Source organism: Haematobia irritans, chromosome 1, assembly GCF_050003625.1.
Source record: "Haematobia irritans isolate KBUSLIRL chromosome 1, ASM5000362v1, whole genome shotgun sequence".
In the NCBI taxonomy this organism is placed as follows: Eukaryota; Metazoa; Arthropoda; class Insecta; order Diptera; family Muscidae; genus Haematobia; species Haematobia irritans.
Genome location: NC_134397.1, coordinates 208,801,463 through 208,820,528, shown reverse-complemented (window position 1 = coordinate 208,820,528; position 19,066 = coordinate 208,801,463). Strand labels below are relative to the sequence as shown.

The window sequence follows — 19,066 nt, the reverse complement described above, 5'->3', positions numbered from 1 at the left end:
TTCTTGGGCTAATAGAAACCGTAGTTTTTATCCAATTTGTTTGAAATTGGAAATTTACAGGTACTTTACGACCAAAAATGGTGAGTATCGGTCCATGTTTTGGTATAGCCCCCATATAGACTGATCTCCCGATTTTACTCTTGGGCTTCTAGAATACGTAGTTTTTATCTAATTTGCCTGAAATTTGAAATCTAGAGGTATTTTAAAACCATAAAGAGGTGTGTCAAAATTTTGAGTATCCGTCCATGTTTTGCTATAGCCCCCATATAAACCGATCTCACGATTTTACCCTTGGGCTTATAGAAATCGTAGTTTTTATCTAATTTGTAGTTTTATCTAGAGGTATCTAGATTTCCAATTTCCAAAGGCCACAAAAGGTGTGCCAAAAATTATGAGTTAGGGTCCATGTTTTGGTATAGCCCCCATATAGACCGATATACCGATTTTACTTCTTGGGATTATAGAAATCGTAGTTTTTATCCAATTTGCCTGAAATTGGAAATCTAGGGGTATATTTGGACCACAAAGAAGTGTGCCAAAAATTATGAATATGGGTCCATGTTTTGGTATAGACCGATCTCCCGATTTTACTTTTTGGGCTTATAGAAACCGTAGTTTTTATCCAATTTGCCTGAAATTGTAAAATTGTAATTGTATCGGATTTAGTTTTTATCGGTCCATTTGGTATAAGTTAGTGCATATGTTTGCAACACCCAGAAGGAGACGAGATGGACAAATGGTGTCTTTGGCAAAACTGCTCAGGGTGGGCTCCTGAGTCGATATAGCCATGTCCGTCTGTCCGTGAACACATTTTTGTAATCAAAGTCTAGGTCGCAGTTTTAGTCCAATCGACTTCAAATTTGGTACAAGTATGTGTTTTGGGCCAGAATAGATCCCTATTGATTTCGGTTCAGATTTAGATATAGCTCCCATATATATATTTCGCCCGATATGGACTTATATGGCCCCAGAAGCCAGAGTTTTCCCTAATTTGCTTAAAATTTTGCACAAGAAGAACAATTAGTACTATAGTCAAGTGTGCTAAATTTTATTGAAATCGTTTCAGATTTAGATATAGCTCCCATATATATCGTTCGCCCGATTTACACTCATATGACCACAGTGGCCAATTTTTCACTCCGATTTAATTGAAATTTTGTACAGGGAGTAGAATTAGCATTGTAGCTATGCGTGCCAAATTTGGTTGAAATCGGTTCAGATTTAGATATATCTCCCATATATACCATTCGCCCGATTTACACTCATATGACCACAGAGGCCAATTTTTTTGCTCCGATTTAGTTGAAATTTTGCACTGAGAGTAGAATTAGCATTTTAGCTATGCGGGCCAAATTTGTTTGAAATCGGTTCAGATTTAGATATAGCTTTCCCATATATATGTTTTTCTGATTTCGACAAAAATGGTCAAAATACCAATATTTTCCTTGTAAAATCGCCACTGCTTAGTCGAAAAGTTGTAAAAATGACTCTAATTTTCCTAAACTTCTAATACATATTTATCGAGCGATAAATCATAAATAAACTTTTGCGAAGTTTCCTTAAAATTGCTTCAGATTTAAATGTTTCCCATATTTGTTTACTAACATTGTGTTCCACCCTAGTTCATTAGCCGACTTAAATTTTGAGTCTATAGGTTTTGTAGAAGTCTATCAAATTCCGTCCAAATCGAGTGATATTTACATGTATGCATTTGGGACAAACTTCTATATATAGCCCCCCAACACATTGGACGGATGTGATATGGTATCGAAAATTTAGATGTACAAAGTAGTGCAGAGTATAATATAGTCGGCCCCGCCCGACTTTAGACTTTCCCTACTTGTTTTAAATAAATTTGTTCTAAAATTTTCGTTGCATAATCTTTCATATTAATCCAATATTTTTCAGTGTATTATGCTGCACTTGGATGCAGTGGTTAGTTTGCCTGCTTTTCATGCAGAAGAAACTCCCATTATGATACTAGATGAACCCACGATGAAAAAAATTTAGCTTTAAAGTTTTATCCATACAAAAACTCCTCCATCTCAGTCCATATTTATATCCCGAGATATGAGTTTGAGAGCCTCGTGGAGGAGAAAATTTCATTCGATTCCGTTGAAATTTGGCATGTGATGTCACTATATGATTCCAAACACCCATGAAAATGGTCGATATCGGTCGATAATTTTATATAGCTCCCATACAAGCCAATCCACAGATTTGACTTTAGAATCTTTTTGGAGGAGCAAATTGCATCCGATTCGTTTGAAATATTAGCACACTTATAATCATGAAAAATTGGACCATATCGGTTCATTAGTATACTTTGAAGAATCTGTTTCAATTTGGTAGCTTTTTTAATAAATCCCTGAAAGACATTTGTATGATTTTACTTAAATGATGGGATCTTTTCTCCATATGTTATATCTTTGGTTAAAATAATCCGTGGAATAAATACTACAGGTCAAAATCTTTGAATCCAAGTAAACTTTTTTTAGAGTGTATCGCTCAATAATAGATTAACTTTAATAAATTAAAATTAAAAACTTACTCACGTTACTGTGTTCTTAATCACCATCATGTACACTCACTTGATTAAGTTTTAATGTGACTCATATGTGAGTCATGGAATTCTTGCTGAAACTAAAGTCACTACTTCATACGCAAATTTACTTTCTGTAAATACAAAAAATTTCATTTTCAGGACGTCTATCACACTCTGAAGTAGCAAAATCCATCTACTCAAATTAAATATATTTTTCGATCTAGCATGCAATTGAGTTTTAAAGTGTCGACGTGATATGCTGGAAGACTTGCATGTCTAAATCAATTTGGTAAGCCCTTAAGAAGAAATAGTTTGCCGTCTTCAGTGGTGTCTACTATCGTTTTTTGCTTAATATACCACCTCACTTTCAAGCGAGAGTATAAGAGTGTTAAGTGTGAGTTTGTATTTACCATCCATCTCAATTCATGGTTGGATTTTGGTAGGACTTTGCAGTTTATTGATTGCAGAAAGTTTATTTTGTTTCTTTTTTTACACGAACTTGAAACTATGAAATTGTTATCCTGCATTCTAAGTGATATGGTAGTACATGCATACTTACAAGGACATATTCATATGGGATATTTTATTAGAAATGCATGAATAATTTCATGTGGGAATTAAGAAGTTGGCTTTCTCATGATTGACTGGTTTTCGTATGTTTGTGTGTAAATATTATATGTTTGCGATTCAAATTTTTTTAACAAAATATTTTTAAGTGCAAGCATATAATATTCATAAACTAGGATAACATGTTTGCGACATATATGTTAATATGTTAGAACATATTATGTTTGATACATAACATTTTTGTAAATATAATATGCTTGGATGCAAATATATATTAATTTCGAAATAGCGTATAGACATATATGTGTTTAGAAAGAGAGACCTAGAGATGCAGAAGTAACCAATTGGCGACTTAAAAACTTATATACACAAAGAAAATTTCATTAATTTTTCTTCTACCAGTGTAAAGGGTGATACGGTCAAAATTTGGTCAATATAAACTTGACGTATTTCTTTCAATCTTGCATTTAAAAACCTGAACACCCCTCATTTTGAAGGTGTGTGTGTGTGTAGAATGTTGCTCCTATTTTGATTTTGGAATTCACTCTTCAGTTGTCAAAATGCCGTCCAAGCAAGAAGATCAGCGTATCAAAATTTTGCTCGCGCATCGCGAAAATCCGAGCTACTCGCACGCAAACTGGCAAACTCGCTACAAGTTGCCAAATCAACCGTTACAAATGTAATTAAAGTGTTTGGGGAACGTTTGTCGACAGCCAGGAAGTCTGGATCGGGGGGAAATCGAAAACCGGAAGCCGCTGAGACGACAAAGAGAGTTGCCGGTAGTTTCAAGCGAAACCCTAACCTCTCTCTCCGAGATGCCGCAAATAAGCTGGGTGTATCGTCTACAACCGTGCATCGAGCCAAAAAACGAGCCGGACTATCGACTTACAAGAAGGTGGTGACTCCAAATCGCGATGATAAACAAAATACGATGGCCAAAGCGCGATGCTGACGAAGTTTGACTGCGTGGTAATGGACGACGAAACCTACGTCAAAGCCGACTACAAGAAGCTTCGGGGACAGGAGTTTTATACGGCAAAAGGAAGGGGAAAGGTAGCAGATATTTTCAAGCACATAAAACTGTCAAAGTTCGCAAAGAAATATCTGGTTTGGCAAGCCATCTGTACCTGTGGCTTGAAAAGCAGCATTTTCATAGCTTCCGGGACTGTCAACCAAGAAATTTACGTGAAAGAGTGTTTGAATAAACGTCTGCTGCCTTTCCTGAAGAAACACGGTTGTTCCGTACTGTTTTGGCCGGATTTGGCATCTTGCCATTACGGTAAAAAGGCCATGGAGTGGTATGCCGCCAACAACGTGCAGGTGGTTCCCAAGGACAAGAACCCTACCAACACGCCAGAGCTCTGTCCAATTGAGAAATACTGGGTTATTGTCAAGCGGAACCTAAAGAAGACCAAAAAAACTGCTAAGGACGAGCAGCAGTTCAAGGCAAACTGGCTTTCTACGGCGAAGAAGGTGGACAAGGTGGACAAGGTGGCTGTACAAAATCTGATGGCAAGTGTCAAGCGTGAGACCCGGCAATTCGGATTTGGAAAAGCGAAAGCCTAACTGAATATTTTTCCTGAATTTTATACTAATTGAACTTGAAAAAGAAATTTAATTTGATTTTTTAAAATAAACGATTTCACCGATTTACACGCGTTTTCCCTTGACCAAATTTTGACCGTATCACCCTTTATGCCTAAAGTGAAACACAAAATGTTTGAACAATACAAACAATATTTTATTTGGACCAATCCTGAAAATATATATGCTTGAAGCAGAATGTGTTTGGGGAATATGTTACAGACGCGATTTTTTGAGGTTGTGCCTTCATTTTATGAAGCCGTAACACTTTGGCTCGGAGTCAATACGAAAATCCTTAAGAAGAAAGGTAAAAATCTTTACATCCAAGTAAAATTCTTCCTCTGTAATATTTTAGCCAACAATTATTAAATTTTTATTCTGCATTATTTTATTTGCCGAAAATTATCGCTTTGAAAATGTGGTGATCAATCCAGAATAATATTATGACATGTTTTGAACAGAAAAGATTTACTAGCATTATTGGGAATACAAGTCCGTTCGTCTGTCTGCACTGAAAAAAAAAACTATTGTCGTGAGTCCAAAGATTTCAAGTAGGAATGCGAATTTTGCTTAGTATAGAAGACGCATTTCTCTGATATAAAATTAACTTTCCAGTAATTAAAATATGTTTCTTAAGATCAAGTACGCAAAACTCAAATTTAAAAAAGACTTGTGTCTTAAATTTATCCTTATTTCAATTCTCCGCTTCTTTGGCCCAGAATAAAGACCAAAATCATTAGTGTAAAGGCAAACTCTTTCAGTGTTTCACTTATTTTTTTATTAATATATCGCAAACCGAGAATGAAAATTCGACGAATGAGATTAGTATCCTAGTTTTGATTTTATAGAGCCAAAATTTCAAGCTACATAAGACCCTAGGGACCGATAACTACGAGTGGATAACATCCTTTGGTTTAGAGAAGTTGCATCTTTGGCTCGATGTCCATAGCAAAATCGTTAATAGAAGTTTAAAATCTTTGGATCCAAGTATTTTAACATACGAGTAAAATCACCCATATGTTAACTTCTGCTAATGCATTTTCTAACCTTGCCGGTAGCACTAATTCCTACCCACATGCCACATAGGAGCTAACTAATAGTTAGTTCCTGTTATTAACAGTAATTGCCCTCATTAAAATTTTTATTAAATTGCTTGTTGCACGTATTAAAGTGTGGAACGGAGAACAGCGCTAGGATGGTTAGTTATAACCAAGTCATTGGTAGTTTGACTACAACGATAGACTGCAAAACAGGAAGTAGAACCAATAAAATTTTTGGTTTGGTGACCGGACGCTTGCAATTCATATCGACTGGCAGAAGATTTTTATATACTAAAAATTTTGGCGGACTTTTAATTCATTATACATTTTGGGATTTTATTTTATAATATCACAAAAAAGAGAAATGTTCCACAAACCTTTCATTTTAAGACATACAGGGCTCTATGCGATTTTTCCACTTTCAGAGTTGCCATTTTGGTCCAATCGGACCAAAATTACAAATTATTTTAGACAAAAAAAGTTCGTTTCTCATTTGCTTTTCGTTGAAAGGAAGTGTATTTGGAAGAAAAGTGTATACTTTTTGTGATAAACGTTTATTCTTTTCCAGGATGTAAAAACAATTTCATAAAGACAAACTCCAAAAAAAAATTTTCTGGTTAATTGCATTTTCCCTCACATCTTTCTCACTTCCACGAAGGTTTTTAGTTCTTAGCACCTTTTTCTGTAATACAAACAATGTAGAAGAAATTATACGATTTTATACATTTTAAATTTTTTTTTACCTTTCGCCTGGACGGAGAATCGAACCGCGGACCATACAATTTGTAAGCCAACACACTATCCACTGAGCTATGTAGCCGTTATTGTCATCAATAGATAATTACCCATATAAGTTATATTTATATAGCATAGCTTGCGGCGCCCACGAGCCGATTAAACAAAGTTTGTTTAACAGAAAAATACATTTAGTTGGGCACCGTGGAGCAATGGTTGCTATGTCCGACTTGCATGCCAAGGGTTGTGGGTTCGATCCCTGCTTCGACCAAAGTTTTTTTTTTTTACATATATTCCAGATATGGTCGGAAGATTCCGAAAACATGTTCAACATTACATTCTACTATATTAAATTTTTACTATGAACTGTAAAATGTGTCTTATTAAAGACCTAAAGTCAGAAAAGAGCAGTGTTTGATATAAACGAAATGGACTGTGTTGTTGGTTTAAAAATAACTTTTTTATTGAAAAAATAAAAATTTTGTAACAAGCGAATTTTTTGGTGATAAAAGTGTATACTTTTCGAAGCAATTCAAAAAACTCTAACAAAAGAAAAACGTTTTCGGTACACGTTTTCCAAACGTTTTTTTCTTTGCGTGTAGGCCAAAGAATTATTAATTTTTCAAATTTGGTTCGATGGTCGGACCAAAATTTTCTATAGAAATAAAATTTTCACAAAATGTTCTATAGAAATGATATTTAAAAAAAAATCTATAGAAATAATATCTTGACAAAATTTTGTATAGAAATAGAATTTTGACCAAATTTTCTATAGGTATAAAATTTTCACAAAATTTTCTACAGAAATAAAACTTTTACAAAATTCCTCAAAAAAATTAAATTATCACAAAATTTTCCATAGAAATAAAATCTTGACAAAATTTTCCATAGGAATATAATTTGCACACATTTTTCTTTAGATATAAAATTATAACAAAATTTTCTACAGAAATAAAATTTTCTTTGGAACTAAAATGTTGGAAAAACTGTAACTTATAAAATTTTGACAAAATTTTCTATAGAAATAGAATTTTGACTAAATTTTCTATAGATAAAGGGTGATACGGTCAAAATTTAGTCAAGGGAAAACGCGTGTAAATCGGTGAAATCGTTTATTTAAAAAATCAAATTAAAGTTCTTTTTCAAGTTCAATTAGTATAAAATTCAGGAAAAATATTCAGTTAGGCTTTCGCTTTTCCAAATCCGAATTGCCGGGTCTCACGCTTGACACTTGCCATCAGATTTTGTACAGCCACCTTGTCCACCTTCTTCGCCGTAGAAAGCCAGTTTGCCTTGAACTGCTGCTCGTCCTTAGCAGTTTTTTTGGTCTTCTTTAGGTTCCGCTTGACAATAGCCCAGTATTTCTCAATTGGGCGGAGCTCTGGCGTGTTGGTAGGGTTCTTGTCCTTGGGAACCACCTGCACGTTGTTGGCGGCGTACCACTCCATGGCCTTTTTACCGTAATGGCAAGATGCCAAATCCGGCCAAAACAGTACGGAACAACCGTGTTTCTTCAGGAAAGGCACCAGACGTTTATTCAAACACTCTTTCACGTAAATTTCTTGGTTGACAGTCCCGGAAGCTATGAAAATGCTGCTTTTCAAGCCACAGGTACAGATGGCTTGCCAAACCAGATATTTCTTTGCGAACTTTGACAGTTTTATGTGCTTGAAAATATCTGCTACCTTTCCCCTTCCTTTTGCCGTATAAAACTCCTGTCCCGGAAGCTGCTTGTAGTCGGCTTTGACATAGGTTTCGTCGTCCATTACCACGCAGTCCAACTTCGTCAGCATCGTCGTGTACAGCCTCCGGGATCGCGCTTTGGCCGTCGTATTTTGTTTATCATCGCGATTTTGGAGTCACTACCTTCTTGTAAGTCGATAGTCCGGCTCGTTTTTTGGCTCGATGCACGGTTGTAGACGATACACCCAGCTTATTTGCGGCATCTCGGAGAGAGAGGTTAGAATTTCGCTTGAAACTACCGGCAACTCTCTTTGTCGTCTCAGCGGCTTCCGGTTTTCGATTTCCCCCCGATCCAGACTTCCTGGCTGTCGACAAACGTTCCCCAAACACTTTAATTACATTTGTAACGGTTGATTTGGCAACTTTTAGCGATTTTGCCAGCTTTGCTTGCGAGTAGCTCGGATTTTCGCGATGCGCGAGCAAAATTTTGATACGCTGCTCTTCTTGCTTGGACGGCATTTTGACAACTGAAGAGTGAATTCCAAAATCAAAATAGGAGCAACATTCTACACACACACACACCTTCAAAATGAGGGGTGTTCAGGTTTTTAAATGCAAAATTGAAAGAAATGCGTCAAGTTTATATTGACCAAATTTTGACCGTATCACCCTTTATAAAATTTCACAAAATTTTCTACAAAAATAAAACTTTTACAAAATTCCTCAAAAAATTAAATTATGAAAAAATTTTCTATAGAAATAAAATCACAAAAACTAAAATTGACAAAATTTTCTACAGAAATAAAACTTTTACAAAATTCCTCAAAAAATTAAATTATGACAAAATTTTCCATAGAAATATAATTTGCACACATTTTTCTTTAGATATGATATAATAACAAAATTTTCTACAGCTATAAAATTTTCTTTGGAACTAAAATGTTGGAATAACTGTAACTTTCAAAATTTTTACAAAATTTTCTATAGAAATAGAATTTTGACAAAATATTCTATAGAAATAAAATTTTGATGAAATTTTCTATATTAATAAGATTTTGATAAAATATTCTATAGAAATAAAATTTTGATAAAATTTTCTATATTAATAAGATTTTGATAAAATTTTCTATAGAAATAAAATTTTGATAAAATTTTCTAAAGAAATAGAATTTTGAAAAAATTTTCTATAGAAATAAAATGTTGACAAAATTTTCTATAGAAATAAAATTTTCACAAAATTTTCTATAGAAATAAAATTTTGACAAATTTTTCTATAGCAATAAAATTTTGCCAAGATTTGCAATAGAAATAAAATTTTCACAAAATTTTCTATAGAAATACAATTTTCACAAAATTTTCTGTAGAAATAAAATTTTGACAAAATTTTCTATAGAAATAAAATTTTGACAAAATTTTCTATAGAAATAGCATTTTTACAAAATTTTCTATAGAAAAAAAATTTGACAAAATTTTCTATAGAAATAACATTTTCTATAGCAATAGAATTTTCACGAATTTTTCAATAGAAATAAAATCTTGAAAAAAATATCTATAGAAATAAAATTTTGACAAAATTTTCTATAGAAATAAAATTTTCACAAAATTTTCTGTAAAAAAAAATGTTGACAACATTTTCTATAGAAATAAAATTTTAATTATATTTGTTGTTTTGATCTCAACTTTAAAACCATTGTATTGACTAAACTACAAGAGTAGCTTAACCAACAGAGGAAAAAAATAATTGTCAAATTTATTTGGGCATAACCCTATAGACTGCAAGAGGGTTGGATGGACGCACGTTTCGGAATTACCACATTCCTCATCAGCATCCTCTACTTGCAGCAAAACTATCAACCAATTATCAGAATAATAACCACCATTAAAAAACAAAACACGAAATAAAATTTTGACAAAATTTTCTATAGAAATAAAATTTGTATAGAAATAGAATTTGCACAAATTTTTCTGTAGAAATAAAATTTTTACAAAATTGTCTATAGAAATAACATTTTGACAAAATTTTCTATAGTAATAAAATTTTGACAAACATTTTCTGTAGAAATAAAACTTTGGTAGATATAGACTGACAACATTTTTAATGGAAAAAAAAATTTGAAAAAATTTTCTATGGAAAAAAAATTGAAAAAATTTTCTATGGAAATAAAATTTTGACAAAATTTTCTATGTAAATAAAATATTGAAAAAATTTTTCTATAGAAATAAAATTTTAACAAAATTTTCTATAGAAATAGAATTTAAAAACAAAATCTATGGAAATAACATTTTCAAAAAATTTTCTATAGAAATAGCATTTCCACAAATTTTTCTACAGAATAAAACTTTGACAAAATTCCCCAAAAAAAATAAAATTTTCTATAGAAATAAAATCTTGACAAAATTTTCCATAGAAATATAATTTGCATAAATTTTTCTTTAGAAATAAAATTTTGACAAAATTTTCTACAGAAATAAAATTCTGACAAAATTTTCTTTGGAACTAAAATGTTGGAAAAACTGTAACTTTTAAAATTTTGACAAAATTTTCTATAGAAATTCAATTTTATAAACGTTTGTTGTTTTTGTTTTTTTTTTTGACCTTTTTGTTTATTACCTTCTGTTTTCTTTTTGTAAATTCAAGCTCGAGGTCAGAGTTTTATTTTCTGTTTTATTTTTATACTTCGATATTTCGATCTCCTTCGGAAATCATCGACGGGAATCTATATTGTATTAAAATCAAATATGTAATAATGACACAAGATTTCGTTTAACATTACAGACTTACAAATGAAATACATAAAATTAAAACCTATATCTCTGGTGTTGTCCTCTCATTTCTGTTGCTGTTACCAAAGATAATAAAAGAGGAAGATGGCATGGAGATTGGCTTGCGTCATACCAAATGTTGCATTTACCAGAATAGTTTAATACATGTTTGTAACCTTTTAGTTGTTTTTAGTTTTTATTTTTTTAATGAAAAATTTAATTTTCTTAATGAAACAATGATAAATTTTAGGCAACAACAAAAAAAATTACATTTTCCCCTTTATGGAAATTTATTTCGTGCTCTTAGTTTCTTTTTATGTGCATTTTACTGCTATGTCAATACCTGTCGTATACGCGTTTGGTTCGAGTATTAAACTAGTGTGGTAAATGGTTTGATGTGCTCAGTAGCCAATCTCCCATCTTCCTCTTTTACTCAGTGTTGCCAACTCCCCAAGGCCAAAAAGCACCAAAAACATATTATAAATTCTAACATACAACCTTCCACCACAAAATTAAATGCTCTACTAAATTTACTAAAATTAAATGCTCTACTAAAAAAAAAAAAAAAAAAAACTTTCGAAGATGTTTTATAGAATTTTTGTGAATTGCTGCTAAAATAGTCATTTTTTCACAATTACAATTTCTTTAATAATTCATTTTAAGGAATATAAACTTTGTGAAAATTTGTTTTTGGCTATTCCCCATCAAGTTATAATAAAATTTGCAGCAAATATGCATAATTTTAAGACTTTTTTACTGATATAGTTTTCACTTTAGCGGCAAAACTCGAACTTAGTACTCACCATTATGAACCTTTATTCAAGTATACACTTTGATCACTTTTAATGCTTTCGTCCAATTCATTTTGATCAGTGATGTTTTTCAACTTTCAAAATATTTATGTATGAAAGGAATCTATTGCTTATTTCAGTTTTGCGTGCTTTTGTGAATTTAATACAAACGTTTTTAATGACATCTTTACCAAATTTAAAAATTCGACGCTCATCGCTCGACTTTCCTACAGAATACCCTAAATAACAATATTAATTAAAAAATAATCAATACCAACTTCATAACAATCAAATTCTATATTTGGCAATAAATTTGAGTTTCTTCGGCTCTTGAAAGTCTAATCAAAATTTTTGTATCAATTAAACTTAATACTGTTCAAAATAAAAAAAAGCAACAAAAGCACTAAATGAAAATGCCAGAAAGCACCAAGTTGGTGCTTTTTTTGAAAAGGCACCAAAAAGGCAATTTGGTGCTTTTTAGAAATCAAAAAGCATTACATTTGGTGCTAAAAGCACCAAATTGGCAACACTGCTTTTACTGGCTTGTTTGTTTGGTTTGTCTTCCAATTATAAGCTTGTAACCAAAAACAATGGAAGATGAAGACGGGAAAATGGGCGACGTCATACCAAAAGTTGCATTTACGGTGTTCGATACATACACGTTCGTTCATTTTTAATTTGCAATATTTTTTGTTAAAAACTCACAAATGATGTTAAATTTTGTGTAAAAAATAATGAGAAACTCTTGACCGATTGTTCTACGTCATTCCCTGATATAAATTTCTTTTTATTCTTAGTTTAATTTGTGGAACAGAAAATCATAAACGACACGTTTGCATCGAACGCCGTCAATGGTTTGATACCCTCTGCTGCCATTTTCCCATCTTCATCTTCCATTGTTTTTGCTTGTAACTCTGAGCGAGATCACAACAAACGATTGATGCTAGAAATGCTATACATACAAAACACACAAGCAAAACAACGAATGAATGCGAAGACGGACGTCGACAATCTCGCTCAGAGTTCAATGTAAATAAAAAATTTTGACAAAATTGTCTATAAAAATAAAATTTTGACAAAATTTTCTATAAAAATAAAATTTTGACAAAATTTTCTATAGAAATAAAATTTTGACAAAATTTTTTATAAAAATAAAAATTTAACAAAATTTTCTATAGAAATAAGATTTTGATAAAATTTTCTAAAGAAAAAATTTTTTTACAAAATTTTCTTTTGGAATTAAAATTTTGACAAAATTTTCTATGGAAGTAAAATTTTGGATAAATTTTAACTTTTAACCCCCATTTTCATGAAGCTCCGTTAGTGCTACGTTAGTTAACGAACTTTTACACCGCACTATGAAAATATCTATCATCTTGCCTATACATTCCATATGTCCGTTCGGACCTTACCTGCAGAAAATTGTTCAGTTAAAACTAACAGAAGATAAGATATTTGCAATTACATTCTGTTAACTGGGAGTAAAACTCTAACGGAGATACATGAAAATGGCCGTAAATAATATTAAATTAACTTGGAAAATGGTCCGCTGGTAAGAATTGTTTTGTTGTATTTTTGTGATTTCAAATAGAAACAAGAATTTTTGGTTTGTTATTATTTTTAAACATTTATTTTTTGTTAGTTTTATAAATTTAATCAGGATATAATTTTTTTTTAAATTTATTACTTAATATCGCAGATTGTATTACATTTCAATTGAAATTTGCAAGCCAGCTTAATATAAGCCTTCTGGGCAAATAACTTCTTTCTCACAACATTTGGGATATGACTCTTCAGGATAAAGCGAGTCACCCATTGTACATCCTTGCACTGACATCACTCCACACCTATAACCAAAATAACCATTTAAAGAAGTCAATATGAGAAAAAGACAAAAAGACAAAAAGAAGTATAAATACGAACCCTTGAATTGTGGCCCATCCTTCAGCGTTGCCGCACATGAAAATTTCGCATTGGCCTTTAAGAGTAGCTTCTTGGCCAGGGGATAAAATCACATCGCCGAGAACACACTTGCCAGGATGAGCTTAAATGAATTGGGTACAATTTAAATAGGAATTTGTAATTGTAAAGATTTATTGGAGGAGTAATGTCTGTCTATATTTGAATATTTTCTTATTACCTGGATCAGAAAATATTCCTACTGACTCTTGTCCTGCAACGGATGATACTAAGGCTACAACAAAGGAAACAATCGGCAAAATGTGCATGTTGAAGCTGTTTTGAAGTGTCTAAGTGAACTACTTTCTCTTGAGACCATTTTCACTTTTATACTTTCACTTTCTATTGAATGGTGTTGTAGATATACTTTCACGTTAAAACATAAACAACAAGGAAATATGATAGCTTCAATATTTGCGCATAACAATTTTGTTAACTCAGCTGGTTGGATCTATACGAAGCGGTTATTTTAGTTTCTAAATCATACAGCTTTCGTAGCCAAGTATAGGAAATCGAAATTCCATTTTGCTGATGTGTGGAAGGGAAATACGTAATGTGATTTATTATAATAAAGGGTGATTCTTTTGAGGTTAGGATTTTCATGCATTAGTATTTGACAGATCACGTGGGATTTCAGACATGGTGTCAAAGAGAAAGATGCTCAGTATGCTTTGACATTTCATCATGAATAGACTTACGATCTGCCACAACGTCGAATTTTCAGTGAATGGGCCCTAGAAAAGTTGGCAGAAAATCCGCTTTTTTATCGACAAATTTTGTTCAGCGATGAGGCTCATTTCTGGTTGAATGGCTACGTAAATAAGCAAAATTGCCGCATTTGGAGTGAAGAGCAACCAGAAGCCGTTCAAGAACTGCCCATGTATCCCGAAAAATGCACTGTTTGGTGTGGTTTGTACGCTGGTGGAATCATTGGACCGTATTTTTTCAAAGATGCTGTTGGACGCAACGTTACGGTGAATGGCGATCGCTATCGTTCGATGCTAACAAACTTTTTGTTGCCAAAAATGGAAGAACTGAACTTGGTTGACATGTGGTTTCAACAAGATGGCGCTACATGCCACACAGCTCGCGATTCTATGGCCATTTTGAGGGAAAACTTCGGAGAACAATTCATCTCAAGAAATGGACCGGTAAGTTGGCCACCAAGATCATGCGATTTGACGCCTTTAGACTATTTTTTGTGGGGCTACGTCAAGTCTAAAGTCTACAGAAATAAGCCAGCAACTATTCCAGCTTTGGAAGACAACATTTCCGAAGAAATTCGGGCTATTCCGGCCGAAATGCTCGAAAAAGTTGCCCAAAATTGGACTTTCCGAATGGACCACCTAAGACGCAGCCGCGGTCAACATTTAAATGAAATTATCTTCAAAAAGTAAATGTCATGGACCAATCTAACGTTTCAAATAAAGAACCGATGAGATTTTGCAAATTTTATGCGTTTTTTTTAAAAAAAAGTTATCAAGCTCTTAACAAATCACCCTTTAGTTAATATTGAGATTGAGTTCTTGAATTATGCTCTGTCGGACAAGTCGATTTTAAAATCCCAGAATTTTTCCATAATCGGTTCAACCGGTTTTTCATAAATAGACGTATTTTGAATGCAATAAAATATGATTTTATGCTCACAAAAAAATTTGAGGTTTGAAAAGACCTACCGATTCACCGAAAATGGGAATTTTACGAAAATTGACAATCATTGTAAGAAGATAAAACGATCCACCGGGTTTAAACACTTCATTCTTCAATAATGAATCTATCGTCATGAAATTTGGCACAGTTTCATTTTTTATTTGCATGCAGGTTAAGTTCAAAGATGAGCTACATCTACCCCCACACACTGAAAAAAATATTTACGTGATATTAAAGTTTAGGCAACCTAAATTTTAGGATGCGAAATTTACAAAATATTAAGGACAAATTTCTTTAAAATAATGAAATTTTAATTAAAATAAAGTTTATAATCTTTGCTTCAAAAAATTTTTTTCATTATATTTAGGACACACATTTTGTAAATTTGCGTGCCTCCGTTAAAGTAGCATGTCTTTGAACTAGGGCTAATTTTCCTTAAAGCAAATAAACATATTTTTAATGTAAAGAAATTGTCCTTAAATTAACTGAAATAATGAAACTTTAGATTTACGATATAAACGCTTCAAATATAGGCTAACCACCGTGGTGCAATGGTTAGCATGCCCGCCTTGCATACACAAGGTCGTGGGTTCGATTCCTGCTTCGACCGAACACCAAAACGTTTTTCAGCGGTGGATTATCCCACCTCAGTAATGCTGGTGACATTTCTGAGAGTTTCAAAGCTTCTCTAAGTGGTTTCACTGCAATGTGGAACGCCGCTCGTACTCGGCTATAAAAAGGAGGTTTACGCTCAATGACAAAGCTTAACATGGAATCGGGCAGCTCTCAGTGATAAGAGAGAAGTTAACCAATGTGTTATCACAATGGACTGAATAGTGTAAGTGAGCCTGATAATCGGGCTACCACCTAACCTAACCTAGACTAAGAATTATTTTGAGGATTTAGCGTTTAAAATTATTTTGGAATTAAGAAAACATTTTTTATTTGAAGTATCCGTTTGGATTTGGATTTTTAAACTGGCATTTGTTTGTGCGTGAGTACTTTTATTAATAAACCGCGAAAAGAGAATGAAAATTTGATAAATGAGATCTATATCCTAATTTGCATTTTATTGGTCCTAGATTTAAAGCCAGAAAGATCGCAATTTTTTTTTATTTTAAAGAAGCCGCATCTTTGGCTCGGAATCAATATCAAAATCCTTAAGGGAAGTTCAAAATCTTTGCATCCAAGTATTTTTTTTAGTGTATAAACGTAACCCCAGATTAGTGTTTCAATAAACCGTAGTTTTTAAGTGATTTGACAGAAATTTAAAATCTAGAGATATTGAAATACCATAAATAGGGATGCCGAATATAGGTCAATGTTTTGGTATAGCCCCCAAATTCTAGGGCTTCTAGAAACACGCTATTTCTATTTGATTTACCTTATTCTGAATATCTAGGGGTATTTTAGATCCGAAAATAGGTATACAGCATAATGTGTATGTATCGACCATATAGACCGATGTCACAATTTTACTTCCTGGGCTTCTAGAAATCGTACACAGAGAATACAGATTGGTTGTGACAATCGAATTTATTGCCAACCTCCTATTGGCAGTTGTAGCAACTATTAGTTGGCAGTTGTGTCACCCGACTGATTCGGTCGACACAACTAATACCTCATATGGTAATGGTTGGGTCTGCCAACGACACCGGTTGTGGCTACCTTCTTTATTTGGTTGTGCTGCCCAACCTTAATAATACTCATGACCAAATTAAAAACCAAATCCTTCCCAAATAAATATAATATTTTATTTTATTTAAAAAAATGTATAATGGTGCATATAAATCTAAATACAATGTATTTGATATCAAATGATGCAAATAAATGATGATAATAAATTAAAAGAAACCGATTTTGATTCAATGGTCAAATCATGGACTGGGCGATCCTAGGGATAAATACCTGTTGAAATGTAGCAACGCATCCGTTTTATCATGCAAAGGAATTTAGAAATTAAACATATAGTATAAGAAATTGGGTTGTTTTCCAATCCGGTCTGGAGCACATAATGTAATCTGGATCTACCTGGTGTGTCCAACTTTTAAGGTTGTTTTTGTAGAATCATGGAGATACATTACATAGCTGCTGTTTCAATTTGTGATGTTATTCTGACATATAATATAACCTGGTTTCCCTGCATATTTGACTCACTGACCATTGAAAAAGTGTATTTCTCATCCTATCTGTTACATACCGAATTCTCCAGATAATTTGGTGCATATTTAGATAATTAAAAAATTACTGCAGCTGAAAATGCTGTCGTTTTAATTTGAAGTCCGAAAAATATGTCTTCTTTAGATATGAAATTAATATTTTAATAGAAATGGCATTTGTAAAATAATTCAAATGACATTCGGTTGTGAAAACCATCCGTAAGTGGTGATAACTAAGTGACAGTTACGACAATTAATTACGGCAGGTCGTGTCATCCGAATTCAAGCATAAGTTTTCAAAGTAGAGATATTCAGTTCCTACAACTGTCTGTCGTCTAACACAAACGTAAATCCATTGAAATAGTGGAAACATTATAGTAAAGACCAACGTATGATTGCTAATATAGTACATAGATTGGGGTAATTGATATTTAATTATAAATGTAAAATTTTCATTACTTCAACCGATTTCCAACCAACCTCTTCTCTGTGTGTAGTTTTCGTCCGATTTGCCTGAAATTCTAGAAATCTAGAGGAATTTTGGTCCACAAAGACTTGTATCTAATTTTGTTTTTATTCGACCATTTTTTTGGAAAGGCGTCCATATAATACGATCTCCCGATTACTCTTCTTGAGGGGATAGAAGGAGAAGTTTTCATTCAAATAGCTCGAAAAAAATCCGAGATTTTACTTCTCATATTCATTCGAATAATGGAGGTAAAAATATACAGATTTTAGGTTTCAAATCAAGGCGTTATTTCCCCATTTTCCTGCATCATTTTAAGATTCCCCTAAAACTCTAACAAAAATAGTTGTTATAAATCCAGAATCTGAATATCCCCGAGTGGCGACTATACACGCAGAAACTTTAAATTTAGTTTCGGGTAGCGTATCATTTGAACCTATCTTTTTGAGGTAGTAGGCTTCTTAAAAAAGGGGCTTACAGGGGAAAATATTATATTTGATTTATGGTGGTGGGTATGCTTGTTTTATTTATTTAATGTTTACCTGCACAACAAGACAAGGGGTTATAATTAAAGTACATGATTTTCATCACATTTAATTTTCCGAGATATAAATATAATAATAAAATTGAGAAAAACACATTAAACAAATAAAGTGCTGCATTCCTTGTAAACACAGTTTCGACCAAACACCAAAAAGTCAAAGCTTCTCTAAGTGGTTTCACAGCAATGTTAAAGGCTGTTCGGACTCAGCTATAAAAAGGAGGTCTCTTGTCACTGAGCTTAACAAAGAATCGGCCAGCACTCAGTGATAAGAAAGAAGTTCACCCCTGTGCGAGCACAATGGGCTGAATAGTCTAAGAGAGCCAGAAGCATCGAGCTGCCACTATACCTAACCTAACCAAACTTTGCTCCTATTTATTCCACGACATGCAAAATGGTGCCGTATTTTATGATGCAACCTCAAATATAGAAATTATGAAAATGATTCACCCACATATTGATGTAAGTTCGGCCAGGCCGAATCCTATGTACCCTCCAACTTGGATTGTATAGAAACTTCTACTAAAGACTGTCATCCACAATCGAATTACTTGGGTTGTGGTAATACTTGTGTACTTGCTTC

At 32.9% G+C, this 19,066-nt stretch overlaps 2 protein-coding genes across 2 annotated transcripts in view; one reads left to right on the top strand and one right to left on the bottom strand.

Annotated features, from left to right (window-relative positions):
- The window catches only part of LOC142222516 (uncharacterized), a 165,129-nt gene that overhangs the window by 97,611 nt on the left and 48,452 nt on the right, over positions 1 to 19,066 (top strand). The window lies entirely within an intron of this gene.
- Positions 5,862 to 13,936, bottom strand: LOC142234579 (uncharacterized). Its single transcript, XM_075305747.1, has 5 exons — positions 13,849 to 13,936; positions 13,632 to 13,752; positions 13,482 to 13,555; positions 13,121 to 13,144; positions 5,862 to 5,938 (listed from the first exon to the last, which is right to left on the bottom strand). Exons 1-5 carry the CDS (start codon positions 13,934 to 13,936, stop codon positions 5,862 to 5,864), a joined length of 384 nt encoding a protein of 127 aa, XP_075161862.1.

What these genes read in the sequence shown, in the direction of transcription:
- LOC142234579 (XM_075305747.1), bottom strand. Translation starts at nt 13,936, where the DNA reads ATGCACATTTTGCCGATTGTTTCCTTTGTTGTAGCCTTAGTATCATCC. An exon ending in AGAGTCATATCCCAAATGTT is followed by an intron (nt 13,145 to 13,481) that starts GTGAGAAAGAAG and finishes ATCTTCTGTTAG; the next exon opens with TTTTAACTGAACAATTTTCT. An exon ending in AACTGAACAATTTTCTGCAG is followed by an intron (nt 5,939 to 13,120) that starts GTAAGGTCCGAA and finishes CCTGTTTTGCAG; the next exon opens with TCTATCGTTGTAGTCAAACT.